The 21,973-nt window shown below is 49.7% G+C and overlaps 1 protein-coding gene across 3 annotated transcripts; it reads right to left on the bottom strand.

Moving 5' to 3' along the window:
- Positions 1 to 93: 93 nt before the first annotated feature.
- kank2 (KN motif and ankyrin repeat domains 2) lies at positions 94 to 21,718 on the bottom strand. Of its 3 annotated transcripts, none has more exons than XM_030380316.1 (12): positions 21,594 to 21,718; positions 10,101 to 10,183; positions 8,268 to 9,680; positions 7,934 to 8,146; positions 7,739 to 7,844; positions 6,569 to 7,258; positions 6,335 to 6,422; positions 5,708 to 5,927; positions 4,715 to 4,857; positions 2,560 to 2,760; positions 1,959 to 2,057; positions 94 to 1,643 (listed from the first exon to the last, which is right to left on the bottom strand). In XM_030380316.1, the coding sequence occupies exons 2-12, from the start codon at positions 10,135 to 10,137 to the stop codon at positions 1,587 to 1,589; spliced, it is 3,267 nt and encodes a 1,088-aa protein (XP_030236176.1). In that variant the 5' UTR covers positions 10,138 to 10,183; positions 21,594 to 21,718; the 3' UTR covers positions 94 to 1,586. The 3 variants fall into 3 exon arrangements, with proteins under 3 accessions (XP_030236176.1, XP_030236167.1, XP_030236184.1); XM_030380307.1 differs by lacking the exon at positions 21,594 to 21,718 and adding an exon at positions 13,999 to 14,121; XM_030380324.1 differs by lacking the exon at positions 21,594 to 21,718 and adding an exon at positions 10,449 to 10,716.
- Between the last annotated feature and the right edge of the window lie 255 nt (positions 21,719 to 21,973).

Below are 21,973 nucleotides of genomic sequence, written 5' to 3'. Positions count from 1 at the left end.
TAGGATAAATTAATTAGAACAACTGAAATGCCAGTTGTTGCAATTTCTTTACACCTTGATGTCTTTATAGTTTGCAATGAATAGACCATATAGTCCATTTTGGAATCCACATTTATTATATTTCTTCCAAATGAACAAATACTTTGGCAACACACAAACTTGCACAAGTAGTTAAAACTTAAACCAAAGAACTGTGAATATGTGACAATATAAAACCAAATGTATAAAAAGACGGACAGTTAAATTAAAAAAAGTCTATAAAAATTCTATTGCTCAAAAGTGTATATTAAAAGAGTGGGAAAAATATTCAAAAGTAATAGAAATTCTGTCATTGATACACATTTAAAAAGAATTTGACTTAATGCATCACCACAATTTTTCGAATGACATATATTATTTTGATACTCCTATCTTACACATCACATCCTCTACAAGGACTCAAGTCACTTTCTAGATGCCATAAAAGTTCTAACTTCCATTGGTTCACTCAAACATTGTCTTTGACATCCACGTCCAATGCCAAACCTTTCTAGGACCATTCCAAAATACCTTCACTGAGAAAACAAACAAGACCAAACCATAGACTACAGTACTATACATTTTAAAAGAAACCTTGGCAATTATTGACCCTCTGCAACTGCACCGGTTCACACACCTGCACACAACTCACAGTGTGGAAGAGTTGAATTGTGGGATACATCTTTGGATCCGTTTTAGGAAAGAAAAAAGAGCTGGGACTACATTAAAAAGAGATCAGTGTTTATATAGGTAAACCGGATCCCCAATATGTCATGTCACTAGCACTGGTAGTCATACATTTGAATCAGAATAAGTAATAGGGACTATAACAAAATATTGCTCAGTAAAGAGGTCTTGTGTATAAATTGTAGTATAATTATTATTATTATCTAAGAGGTGAATAGGTGTTGGACTTTGTAGCGCCAAAAATGGTAACTGAGGCGATATATCAAGGACACTTTGCTACGAGAGAGGTGGCTTGTGCTATTCCTTAAACGGCCGTGCTGGTGATACACAAAGCAATATGTTTGTTGACGTATGGATGTATAACAGTTCATTGGGCTACAAAAAATATATATTGCTTTAAGAAGAAACAGTTCTGTATAGTAAAAAAAATAGTTGAAATTCAGACAGAGTCAACACTACTTTTCAAGCATTACCAAATGGTCACTTTTGTCACCGTAATGGTATGGCTGGGGGTGGAGTGCATGTATGTAAGTATGTACGTACGTACGTACGTATGTTCCATACGTACGTACGTATGTTCCATACATCAGTGTAAAGATGAGTGGTTGAGTCATGCCATTATCTTTACATCTCCAGAATGTTAGTTAGATAGTGGAAATACAAAGAGAAAACACACACACACACACACACACACACACACACACACACACACACACACACACACACACACACACACACACACACACACACACACACACACACACACACACACACACACAAACGCACACAGATGAACAGTATCGGTCTGTTGCACACATGAAAAGGCAGACAGAAATAGAAGTAGACTGAAGAGTGGGTGTCACCAACGGGGGACAAGTCCATCACTTTGTTTCCCCGGGCGGAGAGGAAGGGCCCAGAAGTGAGGACCTGGGGGACACCTGGAAAGAGTTGACAAGTGAAGTGTTATTTAGAATCACTACAAACAGCGTATAAATGTGAACCTTTTAAATTTAGACTACATTTTTGGAAGTAGGATAACACTTTATTACTTTTGTTTCGATGTGTATATGTATGAGTGAGTGAGTGAGTGAATGAGTGAGTGAGTGAGTGAGTGAGTGAGTGAGTGAGTGAGTGAGTGAGTGAGTGAGTGAGTGAGTGAGTGATTGAGTGAATGAGTGACTGAGTGTGTGTGTGTGTGTGTTTTTGTTGCATTTGCGGACGCAAGCATGTTTCTGGAGTCTACCAGTACACACAGGAGAAGGGGGTTTTGCAAAGTTCAGGTGTGCATAGAGCAGGACGGCGATGTCGTTCTGGCTGGCCTCCAGGGAAATGGACAGCGCTGTGCTGCCATCCTACAGGAGAAGCACCCAACAGAAAGATGTTGAAACCTTGAAGAGGGGTCAAGCACCTTAAAGGGGGTTGAAGATACTTAAAGAGGGTTTAAGGGCACACTAACAGCTTCAGACATTTGGTTTCTGGTCACAATTTGGCGCATTTTTGCGCACCTGCTTCCAAACACGTTGATTCAACCTGATCAACCTCTGCCTGCAATATCCACGTCCCAGCGGTAAGCAGACGCTTCCTAGTTGTTTTTACATTCAGGACCTATTGACACCTTTCGAACCATGAAATAATGCATTGTCGGAGGCAGTAGGCAGCCATTTCACACAAACCCATACGCATATCAAAACACCCCATTGCAACATTGGCTTACATTTAGGACGTCTTTGAGCTACTCTAACTATAGGGGCAATACAAATCAAACTGGCTTGGCAAGCGTTTCCCCGGCTGGAGATGGAGACATTATAGAAACCCTGTATGATTATAGGGGGGGGGGGGGGTTATCTGGCTTACGTTGTCCGTGAGCGTGGCGTCGCAGCCCGGCGCGGACAGCAGCTGCCGCACGATGTCGACGTGGCCGTGCTCGCAGGCGCACATGAGCGCCGTGGAGCCGTCGTCGTCGCGCACGTTGACCTGCGCGCCGCAGGACAGCAGCGCACGCACCATGTCCCCGCGGCCGTGGCTAACCGCTAGCATCAGTGCCGTCTGGCCGGCCTGGACAAACAACAACACAAAACAACACACGCACACACACACACACACAAATTGGAATGAGTGCATGCTAATGTCACAGAAACATTTCACTGCACATGCTGAATGAGAATGTAACAAATAGTATTTAGTATCTCAAGATTCTTCTCCAGGGATAACACAATTCAATTAACGTTATATTTATTCTTTATCTTATGATCTAAGTCCTTCAGGGAAGATAAGCTGCTGGTAAGAGTTAATGCGCTTTTCAATCAGCCACATACAATTTTTCAAGAACATAAACAATAACCGGCCTAACGGTAGGCGACTATGATTTTAAATGAAAGACGCACGCAGATGATATTCTGCTGACTTTATCGAACCCAGTCCAGTCCGTTCAGTGCCAAAAGTTTCTGGAATAAATTAAATCATTCAGCTCATTCTCAGGCTACAAAATCAACAACCGGAGAAAGAGTGAAGCAACTCTGGAACATTGCCAGCACACCTGACTACTGCTCCTTTTGCCTGGAAGCCTGGAGGAATTTGAGGTATTTAGGGGAAACCATCAGATCCCAGACTTCGAGAATTTGTGAAATTAATGTTCCTCAACCATTAAGAACGATCCAAGATGATCATCAAAATTTGAACAGTTCTCCTACTGTCTTTGTGGGGTGGAGCAGAGTTATAAACACACTGCCTAGGATAACCTCCATTAAATCAGTTCTCGCGCTACAAATTCCGCAAGGCTTGTTTCAAGAGATTGATGCTTTTTTTTCTAGCTTCCTGTGGGAAGACAAGAGGCCCAGAATAAATCGTATAAACGCTCTCAAAGCTAAGCTCCAACAGGTGGACTAGGTGTCCCGGATGTACAGTGCCGTCTGTCATGAAATTGTTTGTCGAGACTCCCGCTGTCATGGGGCTAAAGCAACATATTGACAAGGGGTATCTGGGAATGGCTCTAGAAGGAACTAATCATGGAAATTCTGCATACAGATAAAGATAATGCACAGGGTATAGTTTGCCCCTGTTAAACTCTAAAGAATGGACCACAACCTAACAGATCAATGCTGGCACGGATGTGGAAAAGTGGGAACTCTCATCCATATGTTATGGCACTGCCCTGCCGTTGATTCCCTGTGGAGGGAAGTGGCACATATGCTCACGGGGATCCTAAATGTCAATTTTCGGTCCTTGCTAGGGACCCGCATTGAGAACATTTAGAGGGAAACCATCAAAGAGGGATTTCCCTTGCCAGCCTCATGGCAAAACGTCTCTTCTTGAAGAAGGTGAGGAAACATCCCCCGCTTCTACAGAGGAACGTCGCTGGGGGATTGGCTCCATCTCTGAAGCATGGGCAAGGCTATCTCCAACCTCAGCGACCTCGATCCAGACCCAAGTAAGTTATGGGACGGAAGAACACAGATACTTCTTCCCTGTATCATCAGTGCTCAGGGCTTACATTGGGCCCGCCTATTCTACGAGTTTCAACATCCTAACTACAGCATCTATTCTGATGGGCCATTCGTGTGTTTACATAACCATCTGTCTTTCTATCTGTGTGTCCGTCTATCCATCTACAATCATCCACAGGGGAGCTGACATGTGACATGTCTGCAGCCCAGTTGAATTAGGGCACTGTGCCCCCTTCCCCACCAACCCCCCCCCCCCCCCCCCCCGAATGTAGGTCATCGTTGTTGTCTTTTTTGTTGTCGTAACTGTTGTTGTTTGTGTTGTCTATAGTTGTAGATTCTGTAGTTATTGTCACTATTTTAGTTGTTTGTGTGCTGTGTCTTTATTGTTGATGGAAATGCAAAGAGAAATAAAAAAAATTGAAAACTAAAAGTGTGAGTAGAAAAATCCCTCTGATATAAATACATTTTATTTTATTTATAAAACACACAATTGTGTGTTTCCCTCATTTGGACCATATCAACATTTCATAGGTGCAGTAACGGTTTTGAAACAGCAGGGGGCGTACCTGGCTGGCCTTGGCATTAACATCGCCTGTCCTGAGCAGCTGCAGGACTGTGTGGAGGTCGCTGTCAGAGTGGAAGGCAGCCAGCGCTGTCAGCATGATGGCAGTGTAACCGGCCTTGTTCTGTTTGTCAGCGTTGCACATGCCTGAACGGAAGATAGGGCAACTGTTTCTGGCAAGAAAAGACAACATCAGCACTGTGCTGACCTGTCCGACCTACAGTGTTACCATCAACAGGACAAGTAGATAAAAAATAGGTTGTGAAATACATTGTATTATCTTTCTTTTTTTCTTTTCCATAAGCTATCTGTTGCATTATACATAATATTTCTCTCTCTCTCTCTATCTACCCACACACTCTCTCTATACTCCCTCTTATTATTTTCCTCTCCCTCTACTCCCTCTTCTTTGCTCTCTCTCTCTCTCTCTACTGTTTTTCTCTCTCTCTACTTCCTCTCATTTACTCTCTCTATCCTCTACTCTCTATATGGTACTCTCTCTGCACTTTCTCTCCCTGTCTACTCATTTTCTTTCTACTCACCTCATGTATGCTCTAACTTCTTTCTTTCCTACTCTCTCTCTCTCTCTCTCTCTCTCTCTCTCTCTCTCTCTCTCTCTCTCTCTCTCTCTCTCTCTCTCTCTCTCTCTCTCTCTCTCTCTCTCTCTATATATATATATGTATATGATCTCTCCCTCTAACTTGTCTCTCTTCTCTCTGTCTTTGCACTCTGTCTCTCCTTGAACACTTTATATTTCCCTACTTTAAATTCTCTCTCTCTCTCTCTCTCTCTCTCTCTCTCTCTCTCTCTCTCTCTGTCTCTCTGTCTCTCTGTCTCTCTGTCTCTCTCTCTCTCTCTCTCTCTCTCTCTCTCTCTCTCTCTCTCTCTCTCTCTCTCTCTCTCTCTCTCTCTCTCTCCCCTCTCTCTCCCCTCTCTCCCCCCTCTCCCCCCCTCCCTCCTCTGCATAGTCTCTCGCTCTCTTGTGCAGATGTCTCACCGGTGTCCAGCAGCAGTCTGACCACGGGGAAGTTGGAGTGGGACACGGTGTAGTGCAGCGCCGTGTTCCCGTTGCCGTCGGCCATGTTGATCACAAACTCCAGCAGCTGGGGCGAGCAGGAGGCGAAGGCGTCCATGTAGAGCCGCACCAGGGCCGGGTCTGCCGTCTTGTTGCAGGAGACGCGCAGCCACTCCTGCAGGACGCTGGTGTAGGCCGCCCTCTGGACAGGGCACAGGAAGGGACACAAGCTTTAGGCTGGGATATTATTTTTTTTATATATAACATACATAATTATGTATGTCATTGCGGGCCGCCAGGAATGATTCCGCGGGCCGCCATTGGCCCGCGGGCCGAACTTTGAGAACCAATACTTCAGACCAATGCCTTCTTTTGAACTATGCTGTGACAAGGAGCTACAATAACTAATATACAAGGAGGCGAGTACAAGGAGTAGAAGGCCTACCAATGCCTTCTTCTGAAATGTTAAACTCAACTAACACAATTCAAGTTTTGTAGCAATCATAGAGGCTGGCTATGCGCTGCGTTGTCTTTTGTTTTGGTTCATGCTGGCTTGTTATTGCACATGATTCATCCAGCCTGACTGACCCCACAGGACCCACTGCTTACCGCGCCCTGCTGACTGAAGGCATTGGGGTCTCCCAGGGACTTCTGCAGGGTGTGGAGAGCTGCCATCAGGTTGTCACTCATTTCCAGCCTGCCGCAACAAAAAAAAAGCATGAACACTGCAAATTAACTCCTGAACCAAAGGAAAGTATATACAACAAACAAACACACGGTGGGTAAGATCTGGCCTCTAGTTCCATCTTGAGTTAACAGGCTTTGGGACAGGTCTCAGGTTACCTGACGGGCTGCTGGCCGGCGGCTGGCTCACTCTGCACGGAGGACGAGGGCGGCCCGGGGGTCTGCGGCGGAGCCTGCGTGGATTTTGATTCGTCGGCTACAAGCTGAGGGGTCGGAGCGCGCGCTTCCGATTGGACGACGTACTGAGCACGCTCGCCGCCGTCTGTGACCTCGATTAGACCGGCGACGAGCGCCGTGGAGCACAGCGTTGCCACGGCGACGGACTCCGGGGCGAGCGTCCCCGGCAAAACCTCTCTCTCTCCGGTGTCCCCCTCTGCCGCTGTGGGTCTGGCCGCGTTGTCCGGGGCGACGGCCTGGGACGGGGGGGGGCTTAGATGAAGCTCGGCCACCTGTGGTTCCGAGTCGCCCTTTTGCCCCACGTCTAGGCGCGCTTCTGGGGACCGCCGGGGGCCAGGCTGCGCTTCTGTGTCTGCAGAGGCGGGCGGGCTGGTGGTCTGCAGAGCTTCAGCAGCTGGAGCTGGAGCTGGAGCTGGTGGTCTGACGGCGGTGTGGCCTGGTGGAGGGTCGGTGTCCTGGGCATGGGGATTGGCGACGGGGGTCGTGGCCGAAGTTTGGAGCTGGTTTCTGGCAGCCGACTCGGGGAGTTTCTCTCTGGCTTCGTGATACTCGCTAGAGTCACTCTCCTCCGAGCTCTCGCTGCTGCTGTCTTCGGAGGAGGTGGACTCGTATCTGCGAGAGATAAGACACCGGTTAGTCATCCACCGAAGGTCTCTTGTGATTCACTCGCCACAGTTCAACCCTGCACATTAGTACGGGAACTCCCTTGAATTTGTTGACTGGAATCCTCATTACTGAACTTGCACATTCTCCATTATCAAGAGTTATGCTAGGATGCTACGTCCCCCGCTCTGCTACTTACTGAATGACCCTTGACCCCTCCAATGAAAACCAGCAATAGCAGATGTTACAGTCACAGCTCAATTCAAGACAATTCTGTGAAGGCTAAAAGTTGCGCTAAAGTTAAAAGTTACTCCTGTATGTTAATACAGGATATTAACATCACAGTTCTGAGATATAATTGGTGTTCAGAGATCTAATCGGTTGATTCTATTTGGAATTCTATTTCTTAAGTATCAATCGAATTGTTATAAATCTTTTGCTTATTGGGCGTAATGGTGATCCAGTTGTTCTGCATTGTCTGTCACCTACCCCCCATTGACTCCAATGAACTGGAGGTTTTTCTTCAAGGAAGGAGACCCAGGTTCCCCCTCTGCTTTCCGCTTCATAATCGACCTCAGAGACAACTGGGGAGAGGCTGGAGACACAAGACCATCGTCAAATTCCACACCTGGAATCATCCATATCTTCAATACGGTATACAGTACAGGTGATCTAGAAGGTTACCTGTCTGAGGAAGACCCTCCGGGGGATGGGCTGCTTCAGTGACTGTGGGCTGGGTCTTCTCTGCATCTCTCAGATGCAATAATGGCGGCTGATTGCCAGACGTTCCCATGGCGATGGCAGGTTTAGCGACAGGAACTGAGGTGGACAACTCGCTTCTCAGGACATCCCGCACCTGCTTGGAGCTCACTGCGATCGGCAGCTCAACCGGAGCATCTAGGGTGATAGAGAACGCAAAGAAACGATCTGTTATCGGGCGGCAAGTGCCAGTTAAGGTACACTCATAAATCACAATCGAATGCATATGCACGAAAAAAAGCCATTAGGGGATAAGCACCTTCTGAAGCGATCACTTCCACGTGTCCTCGGTGGTGACCCTCGTGGGCGACGTGCGGTGTGGGGAGGGAGGCCGCGCTGCAGCTCTCGGCTCGGATCAGCGTCCCCACCTCGGTGACGGTGGGCTGCTCCAGGGTGTACACCTGGACCCCCACGGTCCTCTGCTGCCTCTGCCCGGGGTGCTGGGTGAAGCTGACCAGCGTCTGCAGGCTCTGGTCCTCGGGCTCCCGCCAGCCGACACTGGTGGTCCTGACCGGGTGCTCGGCGCGCAGGACCTGGGCGGGCCGCTCCGCCTGCTGCCGCGCGGCGCGGAGGTCCGCCGCCGCCTTCCTCAGCGCCTCCTCCAGCCGGCCCACCTGGCCCCTCAGGGCGTCCGTCTCCGGGAGCAGCCCCAGGTCCTGCTCCCGGACCCCGACCCCCGCGTGCCGAACCGGCGGCCCCTGCTCCGGCCCGACCCCGACGGTACGCACCTCCCTCGCGGCCCCGGGCCGCGCCCCGCCCACGAACACCGTGTCTTCGATCTCGCAACCCGAGTCCGGCTTGGAGGCGTCGCGGGGCGTCGTGGGGGACGCCGGCCCCCCCTCGGGCTCGGGGCTCGTCGGCGCCGCGGCGCCGCCGGCCCCTGCGTTCGCCTCCTCTTCGGGGATGTCGATGTACAGCTCCCCTCTGGGACGGCCCCTGCTGAAGCCCAAGCTGTGGCCCAGGAACTTCTGGCTCTTCAGCTGCACGCTCAGCTGCCGTTTCTCCTCCTGCAGCACCGAGATCTTGACCTGCAGCACCGGGATGGTCTTCACCTGCTCCTCCAGCTCCCGGATCTTCCGCAGCGCCACCGCCATCTGCTCCCGCACGTGCGACAGGTGGGCCGGGGTGGGCGACACCGGGGTGGACAAGCCCGAGCTCATGGGCGTGTAGGAGCCGCCGCCGCCGCCGCCGCCGCCGCCCTGGGCGCGGTTGAAGCTGTGCGCGCTGCTGATGGAGGTGTTGGAGCCCGCCATGCTGCTGTGCATGCTGCCCAGGTTGGAGAAGCGCCGGCCCTCCTTCTCCTCCTCCAGCTTCCGCCGGGCGTCCAGCAGGGTCTTCTCCACTCGCGCCGCGCTGAAGCTAGGCCGCTGGTTGCTGTGGAAGCCCGGGGCGCAGTAGGAGAAGGAGGAGTGGCGGCTGTCCACGCTGGTGTTGGAGCAGAGGGACTCGGTGGACGTCCACCAGGAGCCCGTGTAGCCGTGGCCGCGCGGCAGGGAGCCGTAGCGAGGCCGCCGCTGGTTGGGCACCTTCTTGAGGGTGTGGCCCTTCTCGATGTCGTTGACATACTTGAGGAAGTCCAGGTCCAGACGGTAGCCGTAGGGGGTCTCGACGGAGTAGGGGGCCTCCTGCTCCTTCCCGCGCAGGACGGGGGGAGTGGGCGAGTTCAGCTTCCCTGTAAAAGGGAGGCGGAGGGGGGAGAGGAAATCGAGGTTAGCCACAAAGGAAATCGGTGACTAATCTCGGACTCAGACTTTTTATTTGTTTTGGGGATCCAGTTGTTTACACTGTGTACACTGGGAGACAAGCTAAAGAAAACAAGGAAAACAAGGAGGTGGATAGGAGCAGAATAACAAGGAGTCCAATCCACAAGACTTAAGTCTGTCCATGATAACAGGAGAGACATTTAAGATGAGAATAGGCTGAGCTTTAAAATAAATAAAGGGGTTAGGGTGAGAATGAGGTGGGAGGGTTGATTGTGGTAATTGGGAGGAACTTGACGATGAGCACGAGGTTTGAATTGATAAATGTACTTCCCAGTTGGGAGATTAGGGATACAAAGATTGAATAGAAGGGAGGAGGGGGGGGGGATTACCTGGGAAGCTGGGGTCCATATGCAGCACCTGAGCCATGATGAGCCGGAGGTGGCCTGTCGCACAATCAACCACCGCCTCTCACCTGGGGAGGACCACAGATGCAATGAATGTACCAACGATACAAACAAACAGCAGCCGTACATCCAATGTGGGTAGATTACATTCGAATAGAGAACGTTATCACACAATGACATTTTCAGTGGATCTTCATTATCATGTTTTCTTTATGGATCTCAAATAAAAACATTTCCGCCTGGGATTGGACCAACAATAAACACCATTAGCGCATTCCGTTAACTCACAAACCCCCCGTCCCAATAAACGCACAGAAACAATCCCGAGCTTACATGCCACGGGCGATACAGCCATGAATGGACTTCTCTTTGTGCTCTCAGCGATGGTTTATTGTATCGCTGCGCAGCTCTCACTCCTCCCCGGGCCCTATCTCTCCTCTCCCCTCAGCTGTATTTCTCCCGGCACAGTGACGTGGACTCTTCGTGTGTTTGTTTCTGTTCTAAGTATTCAGACAAGAGAGGTTACAAGGGAAAGTTTCCTGGCAGCTTATTCCAGCGCAGGCCCACCGCGGCTGCCAGTTACAACCTTATTAGGAATCATCTGTGCGTAGGCTTTCTTCTACAATTTAGGGCTTGCGTACACTCTTTCCCCTTTTTCCTCCTCTCCCACACTTCTCCTAGCTCATCGTCTTGCCTCTCGAGCCCCCCGCCCTTCTTCTGTTTCACAGGATAACTAATGCAAGAGTTGGCTTTCTCGACCCCCCCCTTCCTCGGTGTCAGCTGAGGATCAGGAGGTTACAGTCGGTCCTCTGAATGTCCCACATCCTGCAAACTTCGTCTCCATCCCTCGTGAAGAGATCCCTCCGTCCCATCTCCACACTTTTTGCATTAAAAATATAAACCGTGACCTGCCACTATTTTCCTTCTTCTCTTTCTCTCACCAGGAGAGATGTCCTTCCAGTGAAGCTGCGCTGCCTACAATGCGAGGCCTGTTGAGTCTATTCCCCCTGCAAAATATTAACTTCCCAGGTCACTGGGTTTGTGGGAACCAAGGATGCGATGTTTGAACTATCTCCAGCAATACCCGTTGAAGCGCCACTATAGCGATGATTATATTGACTTAACGTTAAGATATTGATTTAACGTTTTCCCCTGAAGAGTTTGAGGCCATGGTCGGCTTACTTCAGTTCGTGCAGATGTTCTGGCTCCATCAGAGCAAGCTAACTCTCTCTCGCCCTTTCCCAACCGCTCTATCGCTACATCTATCTGACTCCCTTTATAACTCTCCCGCTCTCTGTTTAATCTATCGTTCGCATTCTCGCATTCTCACACTCCATATCCCTCTCTCTCCCGCTCGCTCTCCCACTTTCTCCATCCCTCTAAATTCATCTCACCCCTTTATATCTCCCTCTCTCTCCCCCCTTTAGCTCTCTCCACCGTCACTAGACATCTTGTGACTCTATGGTCGCACACTCCTCATTTGTGGAAAGTAGGGCACTTGGAAACACTGACTGAGTTCACTTGGTATTTCTGAAGTCCTCCAGTTGGTTTTGATATCCGGCGCCAGCCTCTCTATCAGTGGTCAGTCAACACTCTCTCACAGTGACACAGTGACACACGCACACGCACACGCACACACACACACACACACACACACACACACACACACTCACACGCATAGACACATACAGGCAGAGACAGACACACGCACGTACACACACACCGAAAATACGCACACACAAACACACCAACAAATACACACACAAACACCTGTACAGACACACACAGATACACATACACACACCCCAAGGACAGATTTGTGGAAAGGCAGAGGCGGGAGAAGCACAAGGATGTAAATTACTGTGCGGAATGCAAAGCTATAACTGTTGCGCTTACACCAGCTATTGAATTAGGAGCGCGCGTCCTAGCTAGGACAGGCAGCTAACACATTATAAACCAGGAGTAGCATGCGAGGCAAACCTTCTCAGCGGACTGTATATGAGCGATACCGGCGGCAGGTTTATAAATAAAGTATGCACGTACAGTATGTGTTTCTTTATCACGGCATGGAATGTGTTACAGAGTGAGAATACAGAGTGGTGTTCAAAGTATGAGAAAGTGAGAAAGGGCAGATACTTGGGCGGGAGCAGAGAGTGTGAGAGAGAGAGAGAGAGAGAGAGAGAGAGAGAGAGAGAGAGAGAGAGAGAGAGAGAGAGAGAGAATGTGTGTGTATATATGTGTGTGCGCGCATTAAAAGAGAGATAGGGGGAGTGAGAGGATAAGTGTACACCAGGATAGATACTATTTACTTTTTAATCACACTTAAGAGCAGCGGTAGAACTGTTGTTACTACATGTTGTTGTCTTCTGTTAGGGTGCGCCTCTATCCTTGCCTTGCCGTTGAATTGTCATATTCAAAGTTATATCTCCTATCCAACTTGCTTTTGGCTGAAACCAGGTCACCAAACCAACCTCCCAACCGACCAGAATAAAGACCTCTCTGCCATCGGCCATAGTGGGCTTCTTGTGTGTTTCAGATATATGCATGCATGACTGTGTGTGTGGGTGTATGTGTGCGTCCCTCCATCTCTGCTCCGCCAAACAGTGGTTCTTCTCAGATGACAGCGAACAAAAACCAGTGTTCCGGGGTCAAGAGGACCGTCACACTAACGTACCTCGCCTCCTACCCCCTCCTAATATCTCCACAGCCAGCTTCATCAAGGCCTCACAGCCCGTCCTAGACTCCCCCCTCCCCCCTCCTTCCCCCGGGCTGTCCTTCGGCCGCATTCCATACTGACTGAAAGTTAATTAGGAAAAATATCCACCGCAACGACCGTGCTTACCACTCCCTCCATAATGGTTCAGGCAGGATTAGCGGGCTAAGGTTGTTGTGGTCACCGTCATTAAGATAACAACCACCCCCAGCCCCTCTCTTCCCGGGGGGGGGGGGGGGGGGGGGGGGGGGGGGGGGGGGGGGGGGGGATGCCGGCGGTTGCGCGTTAAGTGGGAAATCTCCCAGCTTTCTTGCGGCATTTCACCGAGGCACGCCCCCTTTTGGTCGGTCCCACTCGGGATTCTGAGGGTCCACCGAGTTCAATGAGGTTGACCGTATGAATAGACAAACGCACATGGCTTCGCCCATAATGAGTTGTGTTTTCTTTGTATTTGCGCCATGCTGGTCTTCTTAATGTCGATTGTAATACCCGTACACACTTGATGACATAGCTGCTTTAATCCGTCTTGCTGTACGTGCAAAAGTTGTGTTGTTTAACTTCGAGCTCGTTTGCTAAAGAGGCTAATGTAGCTAACAATAACAATGACCAGCCAATGACTGTTCTTCCCCGACTCGTCGTGTAGCGATGCCCACAAAGAGACATCACAAGGGCAACTTGTGCGGGCGGTGCACGAGGCCTCTCAAGCACACCATCCGTCCTTCTCCACAAACAACAGCAACACGTCAGAGAGCTTCACCACCGCCATCATCACGTAACGAGTAACGCTGAGTAGTAGCACACCTCCAACATCCCGGAGGGGGAAACAGGGCCGGGTGTATGCATGTGTTACGCCCCGAACCTGAACACCTTGGTGGGCTCAAGAAAGGCCCAAGACCCCAAAATAAAAAAGCGCTTTCAAGGGTGCGTTCATTAAAGGGGGGGTCAAGACATGGCCGCCGTCCGGCATTGGTTTTGCCATGACGCAGACTTGGACATGACTAATGACCAACCGGCTCTTTACAGAGTGCAACAATTTCTTCTTTTATAGATTTTTCCACTACATTTCCCAGGTCTCACTATTTCCCCCCCCCCCCCCCCCCCCCCCCCCCTCTATAGGGTTGGGAATGGTTTATGAATTAGGAAATGAGGGCTATATTTTCCGTTTCGTACCAGCTGCTCCCGCTGCAGGGCTCTCCACCCCAGTCTCCTGGCACTCCTCACCCCCTCTTCCTCCTCCTCCTCTCCCCTCCTTCTTCTTCCCTCTCTCCTTTCCTCCTCTCTTACAGCACCCGCCTGAGGAGAAGGAGAGATGATGACGATGAGAGACTGCACTGTAATGTCATCAGATCCAAAATAGAGATCTCCTTGGGCTACAAAACCACATAAACAAGACATAAACAAACCAACGAAAGGGCGGAAACACATCAGAGTCATCTATGGATGTGGATCAATCCCGATGAAATGTTAAGTGACCCCCTGGCTAATGGCGGGGTGTGAACCAGGGTGACTCCTGCCGGGATAGCAGCAGGTTGCACAAGACATTCCATTGTGTATGATCGCAGACGTCCCTGACGTGATCAACATGCCCCCGATTAAAGATGTCACACACACACACACACACACACACACACACACACACACACACACACACACACACACACACACACACACACACACGACTCAATGTCTGCCAGTGGTGCCACCGAGGGAGAGAGAGAGAGAGAGGAGATCCTGATTCAGAGACACAAGCAGAGCTTCTTCTCATCAGACTGTCTTCTGTGCAACACAAACTTACTGCCCCCCCCCCCCCCCCCCCCCCCCAACCCCCACCCCATCTCCTCCCAGTGATCCTAATTAATCCAAGCTTGAGGAACCTCCCAGCCGTGGCGTTCAGAAATGTTTTCTACTTTTCCTGTCTATGTGAGTCACTCTCTCAAACCTTGTTGTCATACCCTACTACTGACTACTCCCCAGTCGGTGCTCTAACCCTGAGTCTAGTCCTCCCCAGCAAACAAAACAACTACTACCTTTTAGGAAGGAGTTGTGCAAGACTGTCTGCTGCAGAGAACGGGACCATGTGACCTAAAGAGTGGGCCCGTATAAAAAAATAGAAAATATGACTTTTTTTTTGGGGCTCGGACTAATCAGCGCAAGTCAAGCTGATAAGCTGTGTGCTAAAGGGGCCCTCTGTTCTCATGGCAAGCGGCTGCTCACGGCCGCAGCGTACGGTCACCGTGGTGTGGCCGACATTTTGTTCAGAGGTTTAGGTTTGGAGAAGCCAGACGACGCTCTCCTTCCCGACCTCTCGACGTTACGATAGTTACGGTGCTGTCCTGCTATAATCATGTGGGAAAGCGAGCGTGAGAGTCAAGGGGGGGGGGGGGGGGGGGGGGGAGAGAGAGAGAGAGAGAGAGAGAGAGAGAGAGAGAGAGAGAGAGAGAGAGAGAGAGAGAGAGAGAGAGAGAGAGGGAGAGAGAGAGAGAGAGACAGGGAAGGAGAGAGAAACAATGAGAGAGACAGACAGCGACAGAGGGTGAGTGAGAGAGAGAGAGAGAGAGAGAGAGAGAGAGAGAGAGAGAGAGAGAGAGACAAAGAAAATGAGAAAGAGTACACACATTAAGTTAGAAAAGAGACAGAGAGAGTGAGAAGGAGGGTGAGAGACGGAGAGAGAGAGAGACAGAGAGAGTGAGAAAGCGAGAGATAAAGGGAGAGAAAGAAAGAGAGAGTGAGAAAGAGACATGGGTCTTTGCACTGGACGCAGGACTAATCACAAAGACCCATTCATCCACCCTTTGGCTCCACAGCTGGTTCTAATATAAAAGGTAGGAGGGGCATTTCTCAGAGATGGAGAGAGAGAGAGAGGGAGAAGGGGAGTGAGAAAAGGGGAGAGTGAGACAGTGAGAATGTGTGAAAAAAATACCTCAAAACAAATCCTGGTCCGCTATGTGGCTGCACAGCATCAGACCTCAAACAGGCAGATAAGTCACTGGGAACGGTTCAAAAGTTGCCACGGCCGATCATTTACTTCCCCATATCTCCTCGTGTCCGATAAGCGAACCAGGGGTTCGTTTAAAGTTTAAAACAAAAACAAATCATTTGCTGCCGGGTATGATTTAATCCCGCGTGCGGTTGGTTGTTTTGACGGGCAATCATTTTTGGATTTGATTCACACGTAGACCCCGCCCTCTCAGCACTGATGATCACACACTTACCCCTGAACCCACATATACACACAACCAAACCCACATTCACCCACACACTCCCCCAAACCTACACTACACTCCCCCACACCCCAAAACCCACACGACCCAGCAGTACACACAGCCTCGGGCCGTCCAAGCTAGTGGTCGGCAAACACAGCTGTAGGATGTACCCAGTTGTGGGGTGGTGGTGGTGGTGGTGGAGGTGGTGATAAGACACAGAGGGGGAGGGGGACCGGCTCCTTCTCACTCCATCACCTCCAGCCTAAACCCTCCACTGACAAATCATCCGCAAACACCTCCGCCTTGCCGAATACAGGGGTTTAGCACTCAAACAACAGTGGGGGGACGAGATGAGTCCTGTGTGTTTAAAGATTAGATTGGCCCACAATACACACACACACACACACACACACACACACCCCAGCAACTATCTTGGAAATGCAAAAAGAAAAATATTTCAATCAATTGCAGATTGTATTTGGTGTAGTCGGGTTATGTGGGGGAGAGTTTGAAGTGTGGTGGTCAGATGGGCAGACGTGTGGGGATGTACCAAGGGCATGTGGTCTTTAATCAACCTGTACCCAAGCTTCGCGTGGATTGTTGTCAGGCTCAAACACACACACTTAGGACAGGGTCTCAAAAGGAATGTCGACACACACACACCACTAACACCCTCTAACACCATGCATAGTGGGTGCAGGTGACGTCCATCATGAAATGATGACTGAGCTTGATGAAGCGATGGGGGTGTGTGGGTGTGTGTGTGTGGGTGGGCGAGGGGGGGCCGGTTGTTGTGACAGTCAGTGGAGGAGGTATGCTCCTTGAGGTCCGCCGAAGACAGAAAGGGTTACAGGATAGGCTGCTCCATCTTTGTATTCCCCACGGGCCCTGAAACAACCAAGCCACTTCCCTTCAGCCCAGGAAGAGAGAGGAGGGAGGGAGGAGGGAGGGAGGGGGGGGGGGGGGGGGAGGGGGAGAGGGAGGAAGGAACAGAACGAAAGAAAGAAAGAAAGAGAAAGGGGGAAAGAGGGGGGGAAGAAAGAGAGAGAGAGAGAGAGAGAGAGAGAGAGAGAGAGAGAGAGAGAGAGAGAGAGAGAGAGAGAGAGAGAGAGAGAGAGAGAGAGAGAGAGAGAGAGAGAGAGAGAGAGAGAGAGAGAGGTGAAAGGGTGGAGAAAGAGAGAGAGGGAGAGAGAGAGGGAGTGAGAGAGAGAGGGAGAGAGAGAAAAGAGGGGCAGAGAGTGAGAGGGGTTGAGAGAAAGAGTTGGGGGAGTAGAGGGAGAAGTGGGATGGAAAGGGGGAGAGTTTGGGAGAGAGAGAAACAAGCTAAGCGAGCCAGGAGGAGGGAAGAGGGGAGAAGGGGGAGAGAGAAAGAGTCAGCAGAGAATAACTTTACTGTATGTGAGTAAGGGAGTGAGGGAGTGAGGGAGGGAGTGAGGGGAGAAAAAAAAAGAAGGAGAATGCCAGAAAAGAAAGGCGAGACTGCAAAGGGTGAAGGGCAGCTGAACGTTTTTAGATGGAAAACATTTTCCCCGATGAGAACACCGTGACTTTTCTCCTCAGAATTGGCATGGATCGGTATGAATCACTTTCGACTGCCACGACCCATGATACAGTAGGGAGCGCACCCAATCCCATCTCCCGCTGCCGTGCCGGCGCAGCGGCGGGAACATCAGACGATAAGGAGAGGCAGAGCTCCTGACCACGAGTTACATGAGGTTCCTCGGAGAGAGACCTCTCCTTTCTCCACAAAACAGAGCTACTGACCACGAGTTACATGAGGTTCCTCGGAGAGAGACCTCTCCTTTCTCCACAAAACAGAGCCACTGACCACGAGTTACATGAGGTTCCTCGGAGAGAGACCTCTCCTTTCTCCCCAAAAACAAGGCAACCGCTCCGCCTCTGAGATTAGCATCGCTTGTGCGTTGCTTGTGCGCAACTAAAAATAGTCACACAATGGAGAGACGCTATGAAAGGCGGAACTTCATGTGACCTTATAAACCGAGCTCATATTCAAACAAACTGTTGGAGTTTTGGTGAAACCCACGGTTTTAAGTCCTTTTAACGGCAGTTTTTTATATATTTAATGGCCGGATGTGTTTTTTTCACATTAATGTTTAACCAAGAGAAACATTTGTGGGGATGGGAGTGCTTTTGCCTCCATGCTGGGTTCACCCTGAAGGCCTAGTATCACAGATGGCTTTACTTAGCCAACTGGCCCTGAATAATTAATCAATAAAGTACAAACGGACCCATTAACAACTCGGGCAAGGCTTGCAGAGTTGCTAAACAATAGCAGTCTATTACGACTCACAGAGGTGGTCAATTTACAAGTTGTAAACTGTGTAATGTGTGTGCATGTGTGTCTGTGTGTGTGCGCATGTGTGTAGAAAGGAGGTACCGCCTGCCTCAGAAGAGCTAGCGTCATCATGGTAATACACGTGCGTGTGCACCGCTGGCTCTCCGGTGTGTTGGTTCTGACACACCAAGTCATCAATGAGCCATCATGGACGGTCCAGGGGGGCTGGTGGCCCTCTAGGACGGGATCCCCCTGTTAGTCACATTAAGGAGGTAACGGGGGGGGGGGGGGGGGGGGGGGGCCCTAGGGGCGCGCTGCTCGCGTTACGTCGGGAGCTGGGAGCTGGGTAAACAGCCGCCCTTGCTGCCATTGGTCACTGCAGCGACCTCCCGACAGGAAGTTCGGGGGGCATGAGGGGCACGCAGGAGGATTTGGGTGGAGGAAGTGTGGAAAGACAGAAAGAAAGAAAGACGGAAGGAAAGAAAGACAGACAGACAGACAGACAGACAGACAGACAGACAGACAGACAGACAGACAGACAGACAGACAGACAGACAGACAGACAGACAGAGAAAGAGAGAGAGAGAAAGAGAGAGAGAGAAAGAAAGAAAGAAAGAAAGAAAGAAAGAAAGAAAGAAAGAAAGAAAGGTATTGTCTTGGTGGGGTAGTGGAATGGCTACATGGTGTTCGATTCCCCAGCTGAAAGGTACACAGCCACCCTGTCGGCCCGTGTCGCCGGTCAAACCCGTAGCCATCCTTGAGGCGAACCCCTAAAACAGCTGGATCGGGACAGCAGTGTGCCTCTGGTCAAATGACGAGCGGCTGGTGGAATGGAATAAATCGTACGAATCCAGGCGACGGAGGGAAGTAGGAAGGACGTAAAGCAGGGAGGCTTAGGAGGAGGGGAGGAGACTGTGGGAGAAGGAGGGGGACAGGGGGGAGGCAGACGTAGGCCAGACCGCCAGGGTAGGGGGTCGGGGGAACAGAGGGAGGGTGCCGTGGCGGGGTTAAACCCGGGGGTCAGCGTGTGCGGCGGTACGGTCGGGGACGGCACGGCGAAGGGGCAACAGGAAGTAATCTAGCGGCCCTGTTGATGTTGTGCTAAAGTGGTTCCTCCTCAGGAGATACTCATCAGGCGGCTTCCTGACTCAATAATCAGTTAGCTCTGCTGAACCACAAGACTATAAACACACACACAAAAGCAGAGCCACACACAGACCAAGACGCAAGCCCTAACACTATCCCTGGCGCGGACAAGTCACAAAGTATAACTAAACACTTGTAGTCCGTCCTGTTTTTTATTTATTTAGGATTGATTGGGGGGGCCGATTATCGGATTAAAAGATTAAACTAGATTATTTAACGAACTAAGGGGGTTTCCCCTGCTGCAACTATAGCTGTTGCTTAAAACGTTGCCTACACTTCAGTCAATAGGTGAAGAGCACAAGGATTAACGCTTAGGCCTATATGATGCCTTAATCCCTGACACAGCCCATACAGTAATGTACAGATTCCTCAGTGGCCCTGTTTACAATACCCTCCGCTCCAACACTTTATCTAATCTTTTTGGTCGGGCAATTAGCTGGAATTTTGACTTTGAATCCAAACGATAAGCAGCCTTCAAAGAAAACGAATAACAACATATATATATATACGTCATATATACGAGAGTTGTAAACAACAAACTTTAGGACAGTACCACAAGGTGCATGAAATGCAATAAAGTCCTGCCACAACAACGTCAACCCTTTAAATTGCATTATTAAATGGAGAGACACAATTTTTTTTTAATAATGTCTCGTTTGAAGTGAGCAGAGGGCATCAAAGTCACACTGCTCAGCGAACGGACACTCATCAGTTGGATTAAAGTCAACGCACTCAATACACTCAACCTCATTAATATCTAGCCACCAGTAACCATGGGCCCGGCGTGTGGTCCTAAAGGGCTTTATAAATTGACATTCCTGGGAGTGGAATTCCAATACAGCGCCCCTTGGTCTCAATGTTTCAGCCCAAGAAACAAATCACATTCCAGCTTCCTAGCAGCTGGCCGGAACCTGGTGAAGAAGTGCACCCCATCTTGACTCGAACCCACATGATGGAAGTCCATCACTAGGCTACCACCACGTAGTATTCTCGATCAAGAGACTTATTGTAATAACCCACTATTTAAAATAATTAAACTACACATTGATTCATGCATGACAATAGATGCCAATTCAGTCACCCGGTCATTAATGTAGGCTACAACGACTCTAAGTCTAAACCTCACTTTGCCCTGCAGCCATAAATCTGATTTTTTTTTCCCCCTTACGAAACTTTTTTGGACGTTGATTGGTCTCTCCAGTCCTCAGCCCTGTATGATGATATGATTTATGAGTATTGATATCAACATTGCTTCACCGCGGGGTGCAGTCTACCCTCTTGGAGTTTAGCTGGTTGTCTCGTGGTTAGGTAAACAAATTTGAGGGGAAACGCGGCAACGAAAATGTGATGAACATCTGGAAGTAATGGAGGCTTGTAGAATGCATGGTCGCGCCCTCTCCCTGGAGTCGCAGCCATCACCGGGGTTGTGATAATACAGCTTTCAAACGTTAAGATGTGTCTTCAACGAGGATAGATGTAGTCATTCGAAAAACTTTTATGGGCCTATTTAGATGATAAACGCACACGCGTTGAAATGCAGGATCACCATCACTGAATAAGACCGTAGTATAGGATATAGCACGACGCGTCGCCTGTGACCCTAACGCTCAAATAAATTGAATAAATAAATTCAAAACAAACGAATGGTTCAGTCCAACACATGATCGAGTCTATATTCGACGGGGGTAAAAAATATCGCACGTAGCGTATTAACTGGTGGCACACAGCAGGCATTGTGTGCGCTCTGATGTTGTGGAGCGCATGAGTTCCTCATCATAAATCTGGACAAAAAAAAAACGCGCACTGGACGAAGAATCACCAGACTAAAATAAAACAATGAAATAGCCACTTATGAAATAATAGTATGCGAGCAAAGAGTATCCAAACACGCACAGACACGCACACATTTGCAATTCAATACCATGACTCGCAACGTTTAGACTGGATGATCTTGACAATATAGAATCCGCTAATTCGGACCAAGAGACATGGGCATGACCACGTTGTCTACAAAAGAAACTCTCCCATCAAACAACATTTTCCTCTGAACCAAAAGGCGAACTGGAAGACTATTCCCAAGGCAAACCCCGCGTGTATTCTAGTGTGTTTGTTTTCCTTACCTATCCTCTGGGTATCCTTTTAGTCGCTTCTGCCCATCGCCGCTCACTGACAGGGAGACAAAAACACCGCAGCCAAGACTCACCGACAGAGACACACGCACACACACACACACACACACACACCCCCCCCCCCACCCTACCCCTACCGCGGGTCTTAAAGGGCCAGCTGCATACATATGTGGCGAGTAAAGGGCTTGATTGAAGAATGTGGGTATGGGTTAGCAGCCCCACGACGAGTTATATTGGCCTATGTAGAATTACGACTCGACACGGATATGTTTTGAAGAGCAACGCCTCTCTAACATTGCAATATTATGATTTCCAAGAAAACGTTGTCCCCGAATTGAAGTCGTACCATGACGTCATGGTGGGACAGCCAT

This window comes from Gadus morhua, chromosome 2, assembly GCF_902167405.1.
Source record: "Gadus morhua chromosome 2, gadMor3.0, whole genome shotgun sequence".
NCBI classification, from domain to species: Eukaryota; Metazoa; Chordata; class Actinopteri; order Gadiformes; family Gadidae; genus Gadus; species Gadus morhua.
Note: the sequence above shows the minus strand (reverse complement) of the source record. Positions and strands in the feature narration are given on the sequence as shown.